A 23,035-nucleotide genomic window follows, 5' to 3' on the forward strand; every position below is an offset into this window, starting at 1 on the left:
TGCAGGTGTTCCCTCAATTATATACATCTCAGTTGTATTTGGCTATCTTATCAGTTAGCTCAAAACATTGTCACATAAAGCAAGATCTACCTTTGATTATTAATCTGAGCGTAACATATCCTTTACTTAAGGTTTGATGACCTGTTCTATCTGAGCAGTGTGCCATACTGCAATTTGTAACTCCAGAAATCCACAGTGAACTGGTTTTGTAGTTGCCTCTGTCTGTCCCATCATCCCCACCAGCTCCTGGAGCCCATGGTTGTCAGTGAGCAGCTGTGCAGTGAGTTAGTGCTGCTCTTTCAGAAGGACAAGTTAGAGCAGGAAAAAAGGAGGAGCCAAAGTAACACAGAGCAAAAACTTACTCTAGCTCTGGCCTCTGCTGCTTCTTTGTGCATCTTCTCATTGCGTAAAACCTTCAACCATTCAATCTCTGTCTCTTTAGGAGGAGGAAGGCCTTGATCTATCCTTGATGAAACAATCATCAAAAACTCTTCTCTGTCTCTCATTTCCTGCTGGAGTTTAATGGCAAGTGCTTGCTTCATGGATAACTCTGCGACAAGAGCCATCATCTTCTGGGTCCTGTCTTTTATTTTCTTCTGTAGTTCATTTATCTGGAATCAGAAACCAAGTATGTTTTGGATATTTAGTAACACCTACATCTGTAGACACTTACTGGATGCGGTGCTCAGTGTAAGTAAGGTCGATGAAATCAACTGTGTTTCAAAAATTATTCTTGAAAATAACGAAACACTGTCTATTTCCTGTGTATACTTGGAACCATGCAATCATATGTATAAGTATAAAAAGCCACATTACTCCAACGTAAGGTTAGAAAATATCAACTTCTTAATGCTATCCTGCTCTTCACAGATGACGAACAAGATTTCCATTTGCCTCAAAGGAAGGTATTAAGCCTGGATTCTCATTGACCCTGTGCACAATTACTGCATTATTAACAAGTGTGTTAAGTCCAGTCCTCGCAAGATAGTGACAACATGACATGGGTGTTTTGTGAGGTGTTGAGTTACTCTTAGCAGGGGGATGGACAGAAAGGGGACAGAGTGGGAATCTGTGATTCTGACTGCAGAAAAGTTAAAAATTAAAATTAAAAAAAGCATAAAAGAACTGAAATGCTGTTTTTAAAGTAACTAATAGGGAATTGGTAGAGCCAGAGCATGTAACTTCTGGCACACTGCCATCTGTACAGTAATTTATTAGCCAATGGCTGTAGTTTCACAAAGGCAAATGGCAGCCATGTTATTTCTTTCTGTAGAAAATGAAAGGTTTCCTCTAGAGATGTGTTCTGATTTTAAGCCTGAGTGCCAGAGATAATAACAAAGAAAAGAATGTCAGCCCTGGCCTTGTTGTATGTTAATTACATCACTTTTTTTTTTTTTTCTTTTTTTTCTTTTTTCTTTCTCTCTCACTGGGTTTGGAGCTATTTGGAACTTTTTCATTAAGGAGGTGGAGGTGGGAAGATTTCTTCTTTTTTTGGCTGCTACTGTGTTTCTTTTGCTATGGCCAATGTCAATGACTTCCTGTCTCTGTCCTTTCTTTTGCTTTCTCGATTTCCTTTCTGTTATTATACACTTTCTAAGCAGTCTCAAGTAATTTACTTAAGGATCAGGCCTCCTTCCATTTTTTGCAGTTTTTGTTTAATGCCTTGCTCGATGAAAGTATATGCCAACTGCATAGCTTCCCTTCCTGCTTTGGATCTCGTTTCTGGAAGCACTTGACCTGAGAAATAACTCAGTGACATTTTGGTGAAAAATCAATTGATGCTGCAATTTTCTTTCAAAAAGAAAGTCCACTCAGTCCATTCCTAATGCACTTGCTGTGCCTTTATTACTGTTATTACCAAATGTCTATCATTTCTTAAAACTAACGTATAACTTGCCTGTCACTAATTCCAGCTGCTAGTTTAGTAATTTGCAAGCAAGTCATCTCACCTGCTGCCCAGATAGAATTTTGTTTCCTATGGGCCAGTGAGCAGAGTGTGCCCTCCTTACCTTTGTTGCTAGCAGCAGAGTGCCCTGCTTCCCGTTCTCTGCTGTGGCACGGATCTTGTCCGTGAGCTGGGCAACGTGTTCGTAGATTATGTCTGTCTCCAGCAGCTTCTCCTCCTTCTGTACCAGCTCCACCTCCAGCTGCAGTGGGAGGAATGTGCACGGCACAGGTAAATGCTGGGGGAAAGTGCAATGGAAGGTGTTCCTGTGACTGCTTGGAGACACCTTCAGAATTAGTGTAACCAAGCAGCAATATTTTTCACCAGCAGTTTTCCCAAATTACATCAGCATTACTACTGCTTTGCCATGATTCTAGTGAAAACCATGATTTTTTTTTTCTAGTGTTTTTTTTCTTTTTTTTAAAATTTCTGGTTTTTTGAGTTACAGCATTAAAAGTTTCAGCTCTTGCTTGCAGTAATCTTCCCTTTACACCTTGCTGTTAAATGTGAGCTCCAAATACAAAGAAAGTACTGTGCAACTGAAAGGACTTTAAAGCATAAGGAGAGATTGATTGGGAGCATTAAATCTATGTTACACATTCACAAAATCCAATTTTCTGGAGTTGGTGAGGTTGGTACAGGTGGGCTGTGACCCTGTGCCCACCCAGCCCTGTTGAGATCCCTCCCCTGTCAAGGGACACAGGGAAGTAAAGCAAAAGGTTGGAGCAGTGCAAGGGGCCCCAGGAAGTGTTCATGCTGAGTCACTGCAATCAGCCCTTCAGTAGGAGGATGTGGATGAGAACTGCACTGTGCTTGCAGGTACCTGAATACCTGCAGAGCAGAGGGGATAGTGCACTGGGATTTTCAGACCCACCTGAAGCACAGAATAGAGCAGGTGGGTTTTTTTCCCTGTAAGTAAGATAGACAATAACTAAAAATATCATGGCTGCTCCTTCTGTCCCTTTCCCTTTCTGACTTTATGCAATACAGGAGGTGCCCTGAAATTGGCTTTTGTATTGGACTTAATGTTTTCCTATGCAGCCCCAGGGGGAGAGCACCACCAGGAGTGCAGCCCCTCAGCTGGCCTGGGTGCCTTTGGGTACCGATCTCTTAGGGGCTGTGTTTGGAACGGGGACAAAGCAGAAAAAGCCAATTACTGTGGAGAATGCTGGTTTAACCCTATGTCACGTGTGCAGGTTTTATAATGAGAGGATGATAGGCCTGCCTTTGGTTCACATGCATTAATGGTTTATTATTTTGCACACCATTTGCTTTTTCTAAAAGAACTCAACCCGCAGTCTTAGGAGCTGTGCAGTGAGACCTGACACTACCTGTTCAATCTTCTTCTGCAGTTCAGGTGGAGACGGGTCCTTCCCTCCCAGGTCTCGCTTTCTGCTCTCATTCGTGGGGTCAACAAAGATTTCCTCCATCTCTTTAATCCTGTCCTTGCACTGGGAATACTGGCAAACAAAAACATGCAAGGGTTACTTTTCTGACCAAAAGCAAAAAGCCCCGTTATTGCAGTGATGAGGGAGGGAAGGTACTGGTGTGCCTGGTGTGCTGTGCCTCAGCAGTCGGTGCTCAGGTGCACAGCTCGTGGCCATGCTGCACTGCCCGAGCTCAGAAGCAGGACTGCAGCCTTGTTGGGAGTGCCTGAGATGCTCTGGCAGCACAGGCCTGTGTCAGTCTGTGCTGGTCCAACACTGAGAACGTTTCCCTACACTGTCAAAGATGGCATTGTCCTGTCCTAGTGGCAGTGAATGTGAGAGCTTGTGCCACAGAAGGGTTCTTTCAGGGAAGTGGTTTTAAAAGAAAAGAGGAGAAATTTAAGTTAAATGCTGGGAAAAAATTACTCAGAGGGTGGTGAGGCGCTGCCCAGAGAAGCTGTGGGTGCCCCATGCCTCGAGGTACTGGGTTGGATGGGGCCCTGGGCAGCCTGAGCTTGGGGGGCAACCAGCCCACGGTAGGGGTTGGGGCTGGTGGGCTTTGGGGTCCTTTCCAACCCAAACCATTCTGTGATTCTATGCAGGTCTTATTTCTAAGACATAAATACAACTTCCTCTCAATGATTTCTTGAGCTCTTGTTCTTTTGACTATGTGTGCAACACAGCAACCTGTGTATCAGTACAGCAGTCATGCCAACCAGGGTTTTTCTCTGAACCAGGTATCCTGAAAAGTGCCTTGACTGGAAGATATTTTTTTTACCTTCTGAAAGTTAGGGAAAAAGCAGCAGTCCTGGGGGGAGATGGTCAGCCTTGGCCATGCAGCCACGATGGGAAGCTGGAACTGGTTTGTGCCCAGTCACATCCCTTGGGCCAACGCAAGGGTGTGGATGAGGGCCGCCCTCCATCGCTGCTGTTAGTGAGTGGCAGGGCCTATCTGTGCTGCAGATGGCTGCAGCTCTGGGCAGAGGAGAACGGGAACCCTCAGGGAGGAGAGTGAGCCCTGAGGACCAGGCTGGATGGGGTTCAGCTGCCCAGCCCAGAGCACAGTGTCTGCACCTTCAAGGGTGGTTTTGAGGTGAGCCCAGGCAAGTCACTGCTGGCAATGAAATGCTGAATGTGTTTTGTACCCAGGCTGGATGTGGCTCTGGGCAGCCTGATCTGGTGGTTGGCGACCCTGCACATAGTAGGAGGGTTGAAACTAGATGGTCGTTGTGGTTCTTTTCAACCCAGGCCATCCTATGATTCCCAGAGTACATAGATAGAACTCCACGTGCCTCTCAGTTGCTTGCTGAAGGAGTGACTGGGAACATTTCCTCATGTCTGGACTCACGGGGTAGGCCATGATGGCTGTGTGCCTGATGTGCACCTGGCTATCTGTCAGCACACCGTCACACCCTCTGCATCTGTTGGAACACAAGTGTGGTGACTTCCCTGTTAGCGCTAACCTGCAGCTAGGGGTGGTGACATTGTCAAGGAAATGATGCTCACAGCTCTGGGAAGGGTCACCACAAATACAAAGTGATTGTTTTTGCCATTGCTATAGGGACAGGGTTTATTTACTGGAAGAGAACAATTCGTGTTCAACTGCAAATGGGAAAAGTGACAGTTATTTGCAGGTGATAATGAAACGTCAGCACTGCACTTGCTCTAAACAGCTCTTTTCTGGGAAAAAGGCTCATGCAAATCTTTCCTTTACACTTTGTCTAAGAACAGACAGAGTAAAAGCCCTCAATATCTGTGCTGAGCAGCTTCCTTGTCAAATTGTGGTTTGATATAAAATGCACGCCCTTCTGCATGCAACTCATTTCAGGTGTACTTAAAGGTTTATTTTAATTTTAAACAGCTGAAAATGGAACCCAGCAGTACCTGAGAACTACAAGCGGAAGAATGCAAGAACAGGGTGAGCACAAACAACAGGATGCAGTGCTGCTGCCAGAGATCCGGGGCCAAAGGGCTCCAGCAGCAGTGCAGCTGCAGGCACCTCGCTGGAGGTGGTGGCACCTCACCTCTGTAGGATTAGCACAGCTCCCTGGGCTGTGTTTTACAGGTTTGAGTTGTTACTTTAGAGAAGGACTGATGCAGAACAAACACTGTCTGAACCAAGAAAAAAACAAATCAGGTTTCCTGATAAATGCTTGGCTCACTGTTATAGGTCATGGGAATTAAATAGAAGCTAAACCAAAAATATGCAAAGCAAAGCACATTTGGAGATAACCATGACATCATGAGTCTGCTTAAACAATGTAATGATAGGTAAGTCTTAAAACCAGAAAAGCCCTTTCTTGGAGTGCGTTTGATACAGGGAATGGGAAAAGGCCCTACAAGAAGTGCTTGACTGTAGATAGGAAGAACTGCTGAAGAATGAAAAGATGAGAGGGAACACAGAGGCAGATAAAGGGCTGCTCGGAGAGGGGAGGGCTCGTGCTGATTCCAGAAACTTGAGGGAATGTAGGGGGGGTACCTCTTGCACTAAAAAAGGCAAATATCACATCTGGTTTTTAAAATAGGGGGAAATGGAGCTGCAGAGTATAGATGTTATTAGTATTTATAGATGTAATATATAGAGATGTAATTAATAAATCACTTTCCGAATAATAAATATGGAAAGAAATCATGAAGCTTTCTTTGTAAATAGTTGGAAAATAAAAGACTATGAATAATAGCTAACGTAGTCATGCCAAACAGTCTGATCTCCTATTATTTAACCTGAGCATGGATGAGAAATGGTAGGTATCATACAGTTTGATCTTTACAGAACTTCAATATTGTTTCATATGATCTCATCATAAACAAGCTAAGGAAACAGGTTCTTGATGAAAATGTAAGGTAAGATAAGGACTACATCAGGAAATGTACTCACAAAGCAAACGTGAATCATACTGTTGCAAGAAGGGCTACTATCATACCAGGACATGTAAGCAGAAATGCCACCTGCCTGAATGAATCCCTTTGCTCTCAGCCACTGCTGTTAGGTGCTGTACTTGAAGGCAGAAAGAAAGGAAGGTAGAAAAGAAGGATTGAAGCAGTGTAAGCTCTAAGGGCTGATGCAAAGGGGTAGGGCTGTGCAGTAGGGCTGTGCAGGAGTAGGGCATGGAAGAGGAACGTGGCTGACTTTATTCCAGGAATGTGAAATGTTGCCGTAGGAAGGAAGAGAATGATCTGTTTGTTATGTCCGTGGTGGATGGAAAAGAAGTCTATAGGCCTACACTGCAGTAAGAATGGCTCAGCTAAAGGTTAAGAAAATCGTTCCTGTGTTAAGGAAGCGGTGGGACAGCTTGCCTGCGGAATAGGAGCTTCCACCAGGAAAGAGCAGCTCTGCCCTCATGAATGGCAGGCAGCCCCACCTGTGGCACAAGCAGGACTGCCACGAAGCTCTTCTCTCTGCTAGCCCTGGTTTTCTACAACTGATGCTGTGGTCCATAGATTTTCAGAGGATGTATTAAAACTTGGATAAACTGATGCCAAATGCTTCCGTGCAATTATCAGTCCCTGTGCATTAGCTTAGCTCAGAGGCGTGAAAGTGCCACCTGGAGCACTGTGAGCTCAGCAGGTCTGTTTGTTGGACTAATTAACGATTAATGCCAGGTATTTCTCACTGTTGAAGGTAGATTAGTTCTCATGGGTTGTTTCAGTCAGCAGGAACGTGATGTGCAGTCATAAGTAAAAGTTTGATGCCCATCTTAAAATCTTGTCGGGTATTTATTGTGTCAGATAGAGGAAGTGCTTCTAAATATTTCTGATTTTATTGCTTTACGCTGAATGTAACAAAAATACCTAGTCCATCTTGGCAGCGCTTTTGCTTAGAACAGATCTGGTGTTGCTTGAGATAAAATCTATCAACACGTCATTCTTTTGAGAAACTATATGGCATTTGATGGAAAGCGTAAGAATGGAAAGCGTGGCTTTGATGATCGAGCAACTTGTGTGGAATACAGGAGGACCACGTTACATTTTTGTTCTTCCTGTCTTGCCATACAGCCCCAATTTGTGCTTCCCCACTTCTGAGTGGGTACCACAGCCATCAGGCATGGGGTTGGCAGCTGTAGTCTATTGAATATGATGCATTCATTCACCTTCTGGTCAGAGATGCGTCTCTAAGGAAGTAGATAACCCATCTCAGAAGAGTTAATTTACTGGTAAAAGCATCTGGTAAGAATATGGGAGGCTTAGATTCAAATGATGTCTCCAAAAAAAAAAAAAAAAATTCCTTCCAGTTTGTTTTCAGGGCTCCCTATGTTTGAAGTATTGCCTCTAACTGTATCTGTGGATGGAAGATTGTTCTGCATTCAGTGCCAGAAAGTTTAATTCACATCTAGAGTGAGAAAAGGGGACACAGTTCTGGGGTAATGAGGAGGCTGGGAAATGCGGGAGAGAAGTAGGGCAGTACAGAAAAGAATAAGATGACAAAATTTGGAAAATACCCGAGATTTAAGGAGACAGGCAGTGTAGGAAAAAGAAAATGTGAAAGGTGCAGAGACAGGATTTGTCCTGCTGAATGCAGATAGTCTAAACTGTATTTCAAACGTAGATGCCTTCTGAAACACCTTTCCTACATGATTCAAAGATTTCTGTGCAATCCACAAGGAGAGGCAGGTGCCCTGAGGACAAAGACCTCCAAGAGTTGTCAGGATCTCCTCCAAAGGCAAAGACACCAAACACTTTTTGTTAGTACAGAGCCCTTACCATTGATCTGTATAATTTGCCCAGTGGGCTCTAACTTCAGGTCGGAGTGCCTGTTACCACCTCTTTAGGCTTCAGCTTGGCATCAGAAGTTGGGTTCACAGGAAGGATGGATTTAGACCTGTACTGACCACATTAAGTCAAGATCATGTGCGAATGAGCATTGCTGTAAGAGACTTCGCATATTGTAATCAAGTGATGCTGTTGGACATCAACATGGGGCCAGATCTATAATCAGGACAGGAGTTAATGATCTAATCAATGCCAAAATTCAGTGTAGGGTTATGACTTCTATTTAAATCAAGGTGATAAAGCCAAATGATTTAGAACGATTTCTTAGTAATCATAATGGTTATTACCAGTAGAAGGAAGAGTATTAATGCTAGAATACCTGACAGCACAGGGAGATGGCTGGGCTGGCAGCCAGCTTGAACCACTTAATATTCCATAACCACACTATCCAGTGACAACTGATTATTTGCCATTGTTTGCTCAAAAATCCCCGACTCGGGAACTTGCATAGAGACCATATCACGACACTATTTTCATTCTGTTTTACTTCATGCAAAAAGACTTAAAAAGCCTGTAATAGCAGCCTCCCTTCAGCTCTTAACACAGACCGTCATCTCAAAGGAGAAAGTTTCAGGAATGCAGAACAGAAAACTTAACACAGAAATCATCTGCACTTTGTTACTGCGTTTGCGACTCTCAGTCTCATTCTAAGTCTTATCTGGAAGCATTTCTTATTTTCTTCAGTCTCTCATCTCTTTTTATGTTCTTTTTATTCATCATTTAAGTCTGTAATTGTGCTGTGAAGCTCTTTGAGGTATGATTTGGATAAGGTACTGCACAAAACTGTATTTTATTAACTGAGCATACAATCTCTTTAAAAGACCAGAAATAAGAGAACAGTGCAAGCACTATTTAACAGCGAGGCACAGACTCCATCAAGATGGCAGTGGTACACCATAATTTTGTGTAGACGTTAACAGAGTATGTGTGGAAAAAATTACCATCTGGAGATAAGGTCAAAAGTAAATGGGCCATTTCAGAAAGCAAGGAAAGAATGCCTAGAACAATGACCAACGCTGCAGTTTGTTAATTTTTTAATGTCACGTTGTAACTAGAACTAAAACTTACTCTGTTTTTGTGTAGAAGGAAATGTATGTGGCATCACTGTAGGCAGCAGAGTTTCCAGAGTAGGCTCAGGGTCAAGGTTGAATTGGGCTGTTATTTTAGAAATGTGAAGAGCTAAGTATATTCCCCAGCTCTCCACCTACCCCATCAATACAGCTTTAACAATTTTTATCTCTGTTCCCATATTTTCCCCATGACTGCCATTCTCCAGCTTAGTCATCTTGACATTTACAGCCCTGGGAGTGCTAGCTGGGATGGAGCGTTGGATATGTGCATGGCAAATGGAGTCAGTTACACATGAGCTAGAAACTAACGTATTTCAAGCATCGGTGCTTTCCTGGACAGGTGTATTAGTGAACTTTCTATTTTAATAAGCCTTGTACATGCTGGCTTATATTTTATATGATAATTGTTGTTAAATACAGAATTAGAGAAATCAGCAGGGGAAAAAAAGGGTTTCTTTCCCACCAACCTGGATCTGAAGTATGACCAACTCTGCGTCCAGGGCTCTCTTCATTGGGAGTGCTTTGAGCCAGAATTTAATCTGTCTCTCTTTCTCAGCCACCTTCATCTTCAGAAAACTGATTTTTTCATCCATAGCTTGCATCTCAATATCTCCTTTTCTACACAAAAACTCTTGTGCATTTATTTTTTCATATAAAATACATACTTCTTCTTCTCGACTTCTAAGCAGAAGGCCACTGCAATAAGCCCCAAATGAAAAGGTAGATTTTTTAAAATTTTGGTTGATATTCATTGTATTCCATTCAAGAACATAAAAGGCAAATTTAAAAAATGATAGCAATAATCTGGGAAATACAGCAAGATTTCACAGATGTTATTTTAATACCACTGTAGCATTTTCAAAAGAGAACAGAAGAATTACAAGCTGAAAAATTGGAGAACACAGCTGCCAAGATTACTTTGGTGCTTCATGCCATTGCTACAAGCTTTTTTTGCCCTCTTCACCATTCATTTGGAAAGTGGAGTAACATGATCAGAGAGCTTTTCTCTGCACTTCCATATGAGAGTGGTGTACAAAGCACAGAGAGCAGAGGCTACAAGCTCTCATGGCATTCAGCAGACAAGGTACTGCGCTGTTCTGTAAGAGTTCTGAAGAATGAATGGCTCCAGCAGCGGAGAACCAGCACACATATCCATGACACACAGCAGCACTGGCGTTGCAGTGGGGCAGGCTGCCTGCGAGGCACTGCAGTGAAGTTGTCTTTGATATTCTTGTTAGACTTGCTCAGAAACTGAAAAGTATCGCTTCATGAACTTCAAAATGACCCACTTCATTGCATCACATTTACACACGTACCTCTCATTTTGCTCCTCAATGGCTCTTTTGTACTTTTTGTGCAGCTGCGCAATTTCCTCTTCAATGCGGATAACTATATTGGTAAGTCTGTCAAGATCCAAAGCCTCTTGCTTTTTCTTCTCATTCATTTCATACATGACTTTTACGACTTTGGAGCAATCGTTTTTGAGACTCTCCGTAATTGCTATGTTATTTTTATTCTTCATGTGTTGTTTCTGCAGTTCTCTTTAATGTAACAGAAAAGTAGGAAAGTTTTGAGTCCTTTCAACTTGAAAGCAATTGCAGCACAAAGAAGCAGAGCTTAAACTAATTGCTCAATTGCACAAAGAATCTTCTATGTCACCCTGCTTGGAGGAAGCATGACAAGAGGTAGAATCCTTTTCTGAGAATGCCTCTGTATGAGCTCTTTCCAACTTGAACACATCTGGACTATGGCCCAGTGAAATGCTATAACTGGAGCCTGCACCACAGCTCTTCTGCCCTGGGAAAAAACTTAAAGAGTAGAAGTGTGGACTGCAAATCCTTAATGTGCAGTAACCCTGTCCTTCTCTTCATTTACAGTACAATATTTAAATAACGGCTGTGACTGAGGTCTCCAAGCTTATAATACACTGTATCCCAACATTCACACGAGATAGAATGTTATCAGTCCTCCTATCTGAAAGATGTGGAAAAGCATCATAACAAAAGATTAGGGACAAAGTCACAACTATGCATGAAAATGAAGGAGAAAAGGCGTTATTTCTGGAGACTGCCAGCTGCTGAATGACGGTGCCTTGCTGAGAAGACAGCCTCTTGTTGCCACATGGAGCACTCCTTTGGTAACAACAGGGATTCAGACTTACTGCATTTAAACTGCACTAAGTGCCACTTCTGGACTGAGGCTACTTTGTCTACACTGGGAAGATACTTGTTAGCATACAAATGAGGTAGTGAAAGAAGAAGCACTGTCTCCGATTAAAATATGAACTGCAGACGAAATGCCCTGCCTCCCATTCTCAGTTCCGTCATGAAGCTGTTGAATTACTCTGTGCAAAGCTGTGAGATTCTGGTTCATTTCTGCTTTTGTAAGTCAACTTTCAGATTGACAGAATGGTAGTATTAGAGAAATGCAGTGTATTATTTAATAGAATATGGAAAAAACTATATTTTTGGACTGATACTCCATCTTCCAAATTGAGTAGCTTGCAGTTAAGTCAGGGTGGCATGATGGATTTTTACCCTTCTTTCTCCTCTTCCTCTCACAAGTAATTTATTGGGAAGGCCTAAAAAATTTTAGCACAAAGCATCAGCTTGCATATGTCATCAGAATCCTTTCAGTCCACGAAGTGCCACTTCTTTTCAGCTTGCTCCAGCATGGCTTTGAAGTCAAGGTACAAGGAGATTAACTACATATATAGATTGAATTTATCCTGAATGCATTCTTAGGCCTGGATGTGCAATTTTTTCTTTTTTTATTTTTATTTTTTTTGACGCCAGAAAACAAAGTTTTGGGCAAAACAAATTATTTCTAAACTTAGTTTTGGCTGTGTTGCTTTGCTTACAGAATTAATCCTTTCCTAGCTCCCTGCTTTCCTGGCTACTGATTTCAGAGACACTGTCATTGTCAGTATAGCACCTACCAGAAAATCACCACTAGGATGACAAAAAGATGGCAAAAAGACATCTCCACCAAGTAACAATTGATGAAAAAACAGAATCACACACACCAGCTGCTACTCCTAAGCTGTCAGTATAAGCTTTCATTTTGATCAGGCTTGACTAGAAGTTGAAGCCATGTTTTGTATGATCTGAAATAAATATTATACAATAGACTACAATTTGAGTTTGAAACAAGAAGCCCACTTCTAATTTAATAATTAATTGGCCATATTCCTAGCTAGTGACTCATTTACTGGTACCATCCAGTCTATTGTGAATTGTGTACGGACCTCTTTTTGCCAAAGGATGAGTACAACACAATTGTTCATACTCATATGCTAGAGGCTTGAGAACAATTATATGAAGACAGTATAAATACAGTTTTTCACTTGAAAGGATAGGAAAATGAGAAAGAAGCAGACAAACTTCAAAAATGTTTCCTTCCCGTGCAATGATGCCAGAACTAATTGTAAATTGTTAGGATTGGAGCAGATTCTATAAGGGTGTTGCAATATTTCTTTGTTTGGATCAGATATTAAAAATCAGGGTAATAATCAAGAATAGGATTCTTTCTAAGAAACATTTTCCATTTCTATATCTCTGATTTACAGCTTAGTTAAAACTCACCTTTCTTGGGTTGTAAGAGTATTCCTTAAAGTTTCTCTTTCACTTGCTTTTACTTTTATCCGGTCTTTAATTTCAGTTGTTTTCCGCTGAGCAACATGCACCAAATGTATACATTTATTCCTTTCACTTTGGATTATATCACACATGTTAGCAACTCCTTGGAGTCTGAGGAGAAGTGTAAAAGAAATAATTTTTATAAGTTTATGCATATATTATCTGGATAAGAATTACTTTATATACTGTGCAATTGTTTTCTTACTGTTTTTGGACTCTTTTTTTCCTCTTTTTATACTCTTCTATTTCAAGATCCTTTCTTTTTATTTCTTTAATAATATTTTGAAGTTGTATCTGAAATTTAAATAGAATTCAATAAGTGCTTTAGATTTTTCAAAGAAATGTCTTCAAGGAGAAACAGAACCGCTCTCCTAGATGAGGAAAATATAGGCAGAATTCTTCCAAGAATTTGTTTTAAATACAATGAAATGCTTTTACTGTAATAACACTAAGCAACCCAGTCTCTCTATGTATACTACAAGTCTTACAGTGACTGCTAAAAATGTAGATAATCTATTTCATGCTCATCTTGAAATGAATGATCCCTGCTACCTGTAGTTCTGCTTTTATTAAACAGCCTCCCAGTTCCTTCACAAAGTAGTTGTGTATATGCACTGTTGAAGTTTTACCTTGAATTTATGATGCACTTTTTTCTACTTTTCTGCCTTCTCAGTAGTCACTGGTGATTGAGTAGCATGGCACACTTACATTCCATAAGGGCTCTGCACATCTGATTTCAATTCTGTTCAGTTCTTACTAGTTTGTGTCCTTAACATTCAGAAGACAGACCTTCTCTCACCTCCCACTGATATCAAGAGGACGATATAGGTATTAGAAAAAGCTGGTGGATGTCTGGTTGCAGTTGTGAACAGGAGTGTTTACTAGCAAAATTATATTCTTAATGATTTGGTCCATTTATGGACTTATTTTTATTCAATTTGCAAAGCCTAAACTGCAGCTTTGACTCTATTTCTATTGACAGTCAAAAATTCACAATGCGCTATAAGGATAGCCTACCCGATATATTTTAATATGGACATACATTGTGGAAGTGTAAACAGTTTGTTCCTGGTATTCAGCCAGAAGAATGGGGGATTTTTCCCTCTTCCTTCAAATTAATAGAATGATTTACATATGGAAGTGTATCAGGAAAATAAGAACTGGTGTCTCTCCTTGGAGTGAATAGTAGTTCTGAGTATCTCCTGATGTCCATATATTTGCAAAACAAAACAACCTTCTTGTACTTCCAAGGATCTCAGTTGAGGCTATCTGCTTTTCTGCCTCTTCCGCAATTGTTCATTTTATTCTGTAGGCTTGAAAGAAAACATCCTTTCAAACACCTTATTTCAACTGCAGCGTGATATTTTAGTGCACTGTTGTACTGCACCATAAATTGCCATCAATTAACAGAGTACTATGAGCTTCCTGTGTTAATCATAGAATCCTTAGAGTTGGCAGGGACCTTTAAAGGTCATCTGGTCCAACTCCCCTGCAATGAACAGGGACAGTTGTGATGAACATTTGCAATGGAACTTCCAGGTAAAGTGGGGAATGAGAGCCTATAAGGTTTTTCTCATTAGTGATATAATTCCTTCATATAGCAGCTTTTGCTTTAGAGCAGATTTTCAATTATATGAGATATTTTGATACCTGGACTTTCTGAACTTCCCTAGATTTCTGTTCCTTCTCTTCAACTTTTAGCCAAGTCAGCTGTGCAAGTCTGGATGACTCACTGCGGCATTTTTCCTGCTCCTTGAACAGCCGGCCTTCTTCAGCAATGCATTCCTCTAATGTGCGGGCATCCATACCCGATACCAGCTCCTGAAGGAAATCAAGTTCAGCTCCTTATGCACTGACGTGTTATCAGCGTTGGAAAACCCAGCGTTTGAAACACTTTGGGTTTATTTACATACCATACATGGATTGAAAAATAAATGAATAACAAAACTGACTTAAAAGTACCATCTGAAGCACCACGCACAATCCCGTGGTAACATCAAAATATTTTAGCACCTACAGAGTTTCTGTTCCTCCATCCAGCAGCACTCCCAGCTGCTGAATATAAAAGCAACAGAATCAGAGCATGCAGTAAACTGTGCTGCAAAAGGCTTGGAAAACACCTTCTATGCTAAGAATCTCAAAGAACTTTGTCTCCTTAAAGCAAGATAACAGTATAACAAGATTGGATTTTTTTTTATTATTATTATTATTTTTTTTTTTTTGTAGCCGTGCAGTGAACAGAAGTTTGATAACAAACTCCTCAAATCAAAGGTCAAACACTTATAAAATAGAGTGACTGAAAGCTGAAACTAGTCAAACTCTGATGACAGTAACCAGACATTTTTAACGTGGATTAACCCTTTACACAATTTGGCAGGAGCTGGTCCTTTCTCTCCCAGAGTAATTTTGAAATCAAGATTTGGACTTTCCCTAAGTCTTTGCTGTAGTTCAAAGGAGAGTTTATTCAGGGAACTTCTATGATCTGTGTTGTACTGGTGATCAGTTCAAATATTCAGAACGGTTCTTTATGTAACCTTCAAATCAGCTTATTTCAGGATGAGGTGAATGGAGGGATTTCTGAGCTCCACCAGCTATGGCAGACCATTAAGGACACAAACAGTGACGTGTATGTACCTATGCATTTTCAAACACAAGCTGAATCTCACCTGACAATCCTAAGGAATTCAAAGACAGCACAAAAGAAAATGTATACGAGAATAAGATAAGAGAATATGAACTTAGGAAGAAAGTATGTCTAAAATTTATTGCTTATTATAAAGTCATCCATATAGTGGCAAGTAGCAATACTCTTGTGGATGAGACATCTGCATTTCCAGCATATTTGACCACGGTGAATATCGACAGACATCCACAGATCTAGAGAAAGATGTCTGCACCTATGGCAGGGAACTGTAACTAGAGGATCGTTAAGGTCCCTTCCATAAAGATCAGTTAGAAACTATCACCATTTTTTCAAAAAAAAAAAAAAAAAAAAAAAAGGTTCCTTTATTCTCATGACAAAAAACCAACCATTACAGGGAATTAATGTGAGAATGAAGAACTCGTCACCTGTTTAGCTAAACATCTCTTTTTCATTTCAATTTCCTTCTGCAGTTCTCGTCTTCTTTCTAGTAATACTCCATTAATTTTAGGGATAGCTTCTGCCTACGAAAATAAATCAGGCATTCTCAGTGATGGCAACAAGAGTTGTGAAAAATGTAAAATGCAGAAAATCTATTTCAATTACTTATACACATGATGAAATTATTATTTTTCTGTCTTGTTGCAACTCTTAATCCAAGAGTTACTGGTGGTTGAGAAGAATTCCTCAACACCATGTCCAAGTTTCTGAAGGTTTTCTTAAACGTTACAAAACCCAGTTTAAGTGATGGAATGAATAAGTGTTATGTTATTGGCTTTAAGTTACGAAGGATTTTCCTGTTTCCCCCTGAGGCTCCAGAAAGTCCAAGCAAAGAGCTATGTACAAATTTTCTTGTGCATTATGGGAGAACCTGTTTACTCAGCCAGATTTTAAAAAAGAAATGCGAGAAGGAAGAAATTACTTTCTGATTAAATCTGATTAAATTAAATCAACTAAAACCGTTTGTGTGATAGATCTTGTGAGGCACCAGGTTTTTTTGGCCTCACAGCACTGTGCTATCTTTCTCAGATCACAACCAGATATTAGGAAAGCTTCACATCAATAATGAGATGTTCTGCACTCATGATTTTCAGTCAAGTGGTAATATTATAAAATTAGATATTGTTCACTTGCACTAAAGGAAAGGATAACATGGCATGGTAAGGGTCAAGCTCTGAGGTTATTTCCTATTTGATTCCAGCTGTGGACAGGTCAGATCTGACTTAGATTTGCTAAAATGTCAACATAACCCACACTAAGCAAATTGCTTTTGCTTTCATGGAGGGAGCGAACACAGCATTTCTGCAGAGTGTACATCAGTTACCACTTCTGCTGTGCTCTTACCACTTCTGCTGTGCACTTTTGGCTGTGGTGGATGTGGACACACATTTCCAAAATGGGATTCTAAAGGTGCCATCAGGCTCTTGTGTCTGAAAGCAGAAAGCTCATACCGACATCTTTCATCCATTAAGGGCTTTTTTTGGCATCAGACAAGACTCAAGTTTGGCACTTTTGGCAGGAGGAGACACAGCCAAGGAGAGGAGCAGCAGCCCTGCCCAGGGCTGGAGGCAGCCAGGGCCGCCAGTTCTCTTTCACACAGAATGTCACTTTAGCAATAGTTGACCTTTCACAACTTACTGAAAAGAAGAACACTTACTGAGAAGAAAAAAAGTTGAAGGAAGTGTTCATGCGATTTCCTTATTCTACAAACCAATTGCTCTGCATTTAGCACATCACTTAAACTAGGAGAAATCAGGGGAAGCATGTTGATGGACTGCTGCCTCTGCAATCACATTCTTACAGTGGCTATTATTCCTGGTGAGTTTTTTGGTTGGAATCACCTTGATCCACTTGAATATTAAAATACGTCAGCTTTTGTGCTCCCAAATCTTTCAAATGAAAATCATCTCAAGATAGCAAATGAAAACAGAATTGAGCTTGAACTGCAGTCTTTCTCACTCCAGTACTGTATGTGAGCTGACTGTGCTACAGGGGAGAGGTGATTTCACATTTTCTCTTCTAAAAGAGCCTAAAAGAATGCAATCAGAGAAAACACAGACAATGGGAGTGATGAGCTGAAAAGACTGCATTGTCCTAGCCTGTTCACGTTATCGCACAGCAGCATCCTGCAGCTTCTGGAGTATGACTCTGAGCTCCACCTTCATCTCTGCTGGCATTCCCTCTCCCCCACACCTCGTGGTGCTGCAACTTGCAACACAAATTCAAGCCTGCAGTATAACTCGGCGTTAGCACTGAGGGAATCCCTTGCAATGCAACTAAACCTGCATGGTTCCATTGCAGGTCTCTGGCCCTTTCACACAGTGTAAAGGGGTTGGGTTGGGATCTCACCCAGCTCAGTGAACTTTAACCACATCTATCAGTGAATTACGGGGTTTTAGTATCACATGACTTTGAACAATTGTGATCCTCCCTCCAGAATTCTTTCTTCAATAGCAACACAGGACAAAATCCAGCTTCCCAGATTCTCTGAGCTGATACCAAATAGAAACACAGCATGATCTTTAAGATCCAAGTCTGGAATATGTGCATCCCTTTAACCAATAGCTCAGGAAATTCAGTTTAAAAGTTTAGGTGTGGTTATATAGAGCTTTTCCTCTTCCCAAATGTGCTACAGGTAATTAATGCACATGTGAATTCAGGAGAAAATGTCATCTTCATCGATGTATAGAGGAAGACATTAAAAAAAAAAATCTGATTGACAAAGATTAAATATTACTGAGTGATGTTAGAGTTGGAAAAATAGCAAAGCCAAGTATACGTGGGTTCTGATATCGTAAAGTTATGTACACAATTTTATAGTGATGCAACAAGAGTTCCTTTTTCTGCCTGAATTGCTTAGAAGGACCAAGAAAAATGGTGCTAATACAATGTCAAGTTAAGAAACATCAACTCCTTGCACTTCCAAATCAGATAGTTGATATATTATTATTCTGAAAAACAAAAAAAAACACAAAAAACCACAAAAAACCTAAGAAAGGCGAATTTTATGAGTGATTTACAGTCTAGAAAGAAATGTAGGAAAAATCTTAAGAAAGAGGGACTAGAAGAACCAATGATGAGAGGAAGCTATTGGGAAAAAGCAGACAAAATAATGTTTTAAGAAAGAATGAGGAGAAAAGAAAGGAAATGTTTCAAGACAAGCAAACTAAAACTGCTCTTTAATAGCAATGTAGTAGAAGGCACAAAAAATAGAGTAAATCAGTATGACAAGAATAACAGGTGATACACTAAAGCAAGGAGGAAGCTGAGAAAAGAGAAAGTTCAGTTATGAAATGAACGAAACATAAGGAAATATTCACCAGACTATACAGAGTGCTAATTTCCTGCTCCCAGAATAATGTTAAATACATCATAAATTATTTGCAGCAATGTTCAAGTAATCTTCAAACTTAATAAAGATGATTTTTGTTTGTTATCTGATGTGAAACCCAGGACCTGGGTAATATGTAGCTATGTGGCCTTATTTGCCTGATACAAACTTCTTTGATGCCAGCAGGCAAGCCACTACACTACTGAACATAGAAAATGATACAGTGCCTCAAAGGAAGACATATGCCACAGTGCCAGTATAATCAGTGCCAGCTCTGATTAGGATGCTCCTTTAATTACTGTTTCTTAATAAGAGCCCCAGTATGGGTTCACACAGTATTCTCATTACAGCTATAAAAACTGAGAGCATCCTTAGTCAGTAGCCACGGCACTTTTAACACTTCTCTGTGCATAAGACTTACAAAAGTCTTATCCCACTCCCTCTGTTAGGATCAGTCCAAATATAACATACATGAATTTTCTGGAAGAAAGTTTGGAATTCTTATGATCAGTGTGTTCATACAGACCTCTAATTTGAATGTTTTGTGCTGTGACTTATCTTCTTCCAAGGACTCATAGATCATATTCAGCTGTAGCTCCATCTTTTTCAGATTTCTCAGTTCTTTATCTTTCTCTACTTGCATGTGCATGAGAGTTGCCTGTTGTTGTTTTTTCTCAAAAATTCGTTCCTTTAATGCACGGTTCAGAGAGTCTCTATATAGACAACAGAGAATTTCAGAGATTGAAAAGATATTTTCAATGGAGGGAGAACCATTTTCCCTTTCATAGCAAAATGCAGAGCTTCACCCTCCCAGGATTTTATCAAACGTTTCTACTTCTTGATGTTCTTTTCTGAGACCAGCAGTTTATAGAAACATTCCTGAAGACAAAACCAACCTTGATATTTCTGCTCCATCATGGTTGAAAACATAAGCAATGCAATACAAAAAGAGATGTTTCAGAACAAAGTGCTCCCTCACTCTACACGGCTTACATCTACTGCTCTTACCTTTCTACCAGGATCGCCAATTCCTTTTCTCTGCCAATTTCTAGCAATCTTGTCAAAGCAGCACATTCTTGTTCTTTGCTTTCCAGCAAAGCTCGTTTTCCATCCAATTCCTTCATTACATCTTCTCTTTCTTGCAAGATATTTTCTGTCCCTTTGTCAATGTCTTTCAGGGCACAGTTTAATTCCTGCATTTGGCTATTAAGTTCTTCATTTTTCTTCTCTGCATCACTGTGGATATGTGTCAACAAAAGAGTAGAGGTTAACATTGCTATATGTGTATACTTAAATGACAAAATTTAGGTTGTCAGTGTTCATGGGAGCACAAAATTATTACACAGCCACAGCTATCTACTCAATATGTACAATAGCAAGCCACAGACAGTGAAAATATTCACATTCCAAGACAGTTCTGCATCAAGCTACAAAATGATCGTAAGGATCTTAGCACCAGGACAGTGTTAAAAAATGGTAATGGAGCTCTGTCAGCATCACTGGATACAGGGTTGTGACGCTTCCAGCCCTCATTCCAAGGCTGGAAGCCCTGAGTTTGTTCTGACCTGTCTCAGGTAGAAGGACTAATTTAAATACTCCGTTAATAATCTACTCAGTGCACTCTTTAAAACTCTTTAAAACTTCCTGTATGTACAATAGCAGAGTCACATTAAACATTAAGCAGAGTTTTGAGGAGAAAATAAAAGAAAACTATCACGTAAATTTTAAAATTGAGAAATTTACCAAAGTCAACTAGTTACTTTATTTCTGACAGGGACTGCAGGCAGGCAACACAAAACCTTCTGTGTATCCCTGTGTGCTAGCAGGGCATATGTGCTCTGTTCAGCTGCATGGGCACTTGGCTTCCAGCAGCTGGGAGCAACCAGGCTGACACTGCAGGTACCAGATAGATTTTACCCATGCAGAAAGCAGCACATCGTGCTCTGATGGAGGAAAAAACAGCCACGAAAACAGAGAAAGAAAAGGCTGTTGGTTGGCTTGCTTTCCCAACTGAAATATTTAATGGAGTTCACACTGGGAGCTTATAGTAAACAGCCTCTGCCTGACAAACTGCTGTGTACGCATGGAGGGAAAATGCTTGTTTCCTTTGGGTCAGACCTCCACCTGTGTGAAAACTGCTGCAGTTTCACTGAGGGCAATGTAAATAAACTTATGTGCACTCACTGAGATCTAGAACATGTAAAACAGGCTAATTGCTACACACTATACACAACAGTTTAACATTAACCATTGAAAATCTACTAGGCAGATCTGATATATACTGTAGTGCAGTAAGATGGTTAAATAATTATCAGCTAAGTTTTGTTCTCTATTTTTCATTTTTGTACTTAAATTATATACAAATATAGAATAGTTTGGGTTGAATTGACCTTAAAGATTATCTTATTCCAGCCCCCTGACATGGACAGAGTCATCTTCCAATAGATGAAAGTATTTAAATGGAAAGTATTTCACTGCATACACAACATTTTTTAGAAGGGTGCATTGATTTTGAGTGGATTATCAACACTGTTTTAAATTATGATCCTAATTTTAATCAACAGCTACTGTCTAATGCCTGTGTAACAAATGGACGAAAATAAGGAATACATATATACATATATTTATTTTATTTATTAAAAGCATACATTTTTTTCTGATTTATCTTCTCAGCTTCCTTTCTAAGTTGCACTGGAACACCAAGGATCTTAACTAATTCATCCTAGCAACAAAAGACAAAGGTTAGGTTCATAGCCTCACAATGTTGGGTGATTTAGCAGAATTAATACTCATATAGAACTGCTGTGAAACTTGGCAAGAAACGTATTTTGAAATTATTTGAGCTTATCTCAGGGAACTGTAGCTGCTGCTTTTGAAAATAATTACTGTATTATTTACCATGTCATTACGTCTGAAAAACAAGATTCACACTTGGATGCAATTAATATGTCAGCATATGTCATCTATATCATGAAAAGGAAAGCTGCAAAGACCTGGGTGCATTGTTTAAAATTCTCTGGACAAATCTGTACTGAGTTGGATGTGTTAGAGAAGCCTTACAATAACACAACATAGCAAACATGGCATTCTGGAAAGTACTTTTAATCAAAACCATGACTACTGCTATTTCCTATAGCAGTAGAATAACAGTGAATATGGGACAGCAGTATATCTCATGCTTATTGGAAAATGATGAAATCCATACTGTAATGCCATTAAATGAGTTGGAATGATAAGCAACATCCAGTAGATTCACTGCATCCTTAGACAAAAGCAGGCATCTACACACACAGACACGCACAAACACAAAAATATGTGCATAATTAATTTTGTGTTACTTTTAAACTATCCTGGACCTCCAGAAGCTTTTCCATTTCTTTCTTATCTATTAACATCAGCTTCTGCTTGGATAAAATGTCTTCTTTCATTGCGTTAACTTCTGCTTTCCTTTGGATTACTTCTTTGTGGAGCTCATCACAGTCTTCTTCCATTTTTTTAATTTTCTTATCTGCTTCCTTGAAAAATGAAGTAGGAGATGAGATTCTTCCCTTTACATTTTTTGATGTTTCAGATATTACAGAATTCACTGACACTGAATGATGCTAGCATTTTTTACAGCAAGGTATGAAATATGATCTTTTCTTCCATTAATAATTAGCAGAATTTTATTTCCAACAAATATGCATGTGTTCATCAGAATTTGACTGCAAAAGTATTTTGCATACTCAAACTTACAAATTGTAGCTATCTTTACATTACCCATATGCTGCATACTGTAAAAAAATACTTAGTAAACTTAGGAATATCCAGATCTTTTATGAACCAAATAAGCTCTGCTTTCCCTACAGTCATCAGACCTGAAAGATTTCTATCATCTCTCTTATAAAACCAAGCTATCGATCTTTCTATGTAAGTTAAAGAACTTTATAGCCATGCACTGTGAAAATATTTTCAGAGATGTTTTGGTATGTTAGTAAACAGAACAGAAAATGTGTCCTTTCTCACATTTCATACTTACACCTTGCTTTGGAATTCTTTCATATTCTTTTTCCAGAAGTCTTTTCTCTTCTTGTAAACTGCAGGAGAATCAAAGCAGAGCTAGATGTATTAGTAACATGCCAAACAAGGAACAAGTACTGAAGCCTCTGTTTTGCTCCACTAACACATATGGTGAGCTATCATCAGGGACATCTTAAGGTTGTTCAGATTTAAA

At 39.9% G+C, this 23,035-nt stretch overlaps 1 protein-coding gene across 6 annotated transcripts in view; it reads right to left on the reverse strand.

Moving 5' to 3' along the window:
• Positions 1-23,035, reverse strand: part of CCDC146 (coiled-coil domain containing 146) — a 70,610-nt gene that overhangs the window by 1,788 nt on the left and 45,787 nt on the right. For 4 of the 6 annotated variants that reach the window (XM_085216786.1, XM_085216782.1, XM_085216785.1 and 1 more), the window contains 14 exons: positions 22,841-22,898; positions 22,161-22,337; positions 21,471-21,544; positions 19,831-20,058; positions 19,349-19,535; positions 15,920-16,015; positions 14,501-14,671; positions 13,056-13,144; positions 12,797-12,961; positions 10,529-10,753; positions 9,680-9,908; positions 3,277-3,405; positions 2,010-2,183; positions 363-611 (listed from right to left, as the gene is read on the reverse strand). In XM_085216786.1, coding sequence (XP_085072912.1) covers positions 363-611; positions 2,010-2,183; positions 3,277-3,405; positions 9,680-9,908; positions 10,529-10,753; positions 12,797-12,961; positions 13,056-13,144; positions 14,501-14,671; positions 15,920-16,015; positions 19,349-19,535; positions 19,831-20,058; positions 21,471-21,544; positions 22,161-22,337; positions 22,841-22,898 — 2,251 coding nt within the window. The remainder of the gene's footprint in view (positions 1-362; positions 612-2,009; positions 2,184-3,276; positions 3,406-9,679; positions 9,909-10,528; positions 10,754-12,796; positions 12,962-13,055; positions 13,145-14,500; positions 14,672-15,919; positions 16,016-19,348; positions 19,536-19,830; positions 20,059-21,470; positions 21,545-22,160; positions 22,338-22,840; positions 22,899-23,035) is intronic. The other 2 variants (XM_085216791.1, XM_085216793.1) reach the window with 2 other exon arrangements.

This window comes from Meleagris gallopavo, chromosome 1, assembly GCF_905368555.1.
Source record: "Meleagris gallopavo chromosome 1, MGAL_WU_HG_1.1, whole genome shotgun sequence".
NCBI classification, from domain to species: Eukaryota; Metazoa; Chordata; class Aves; order Galliformes; family Phasianidae; genus Meleagris; species Meleagris gallopavo.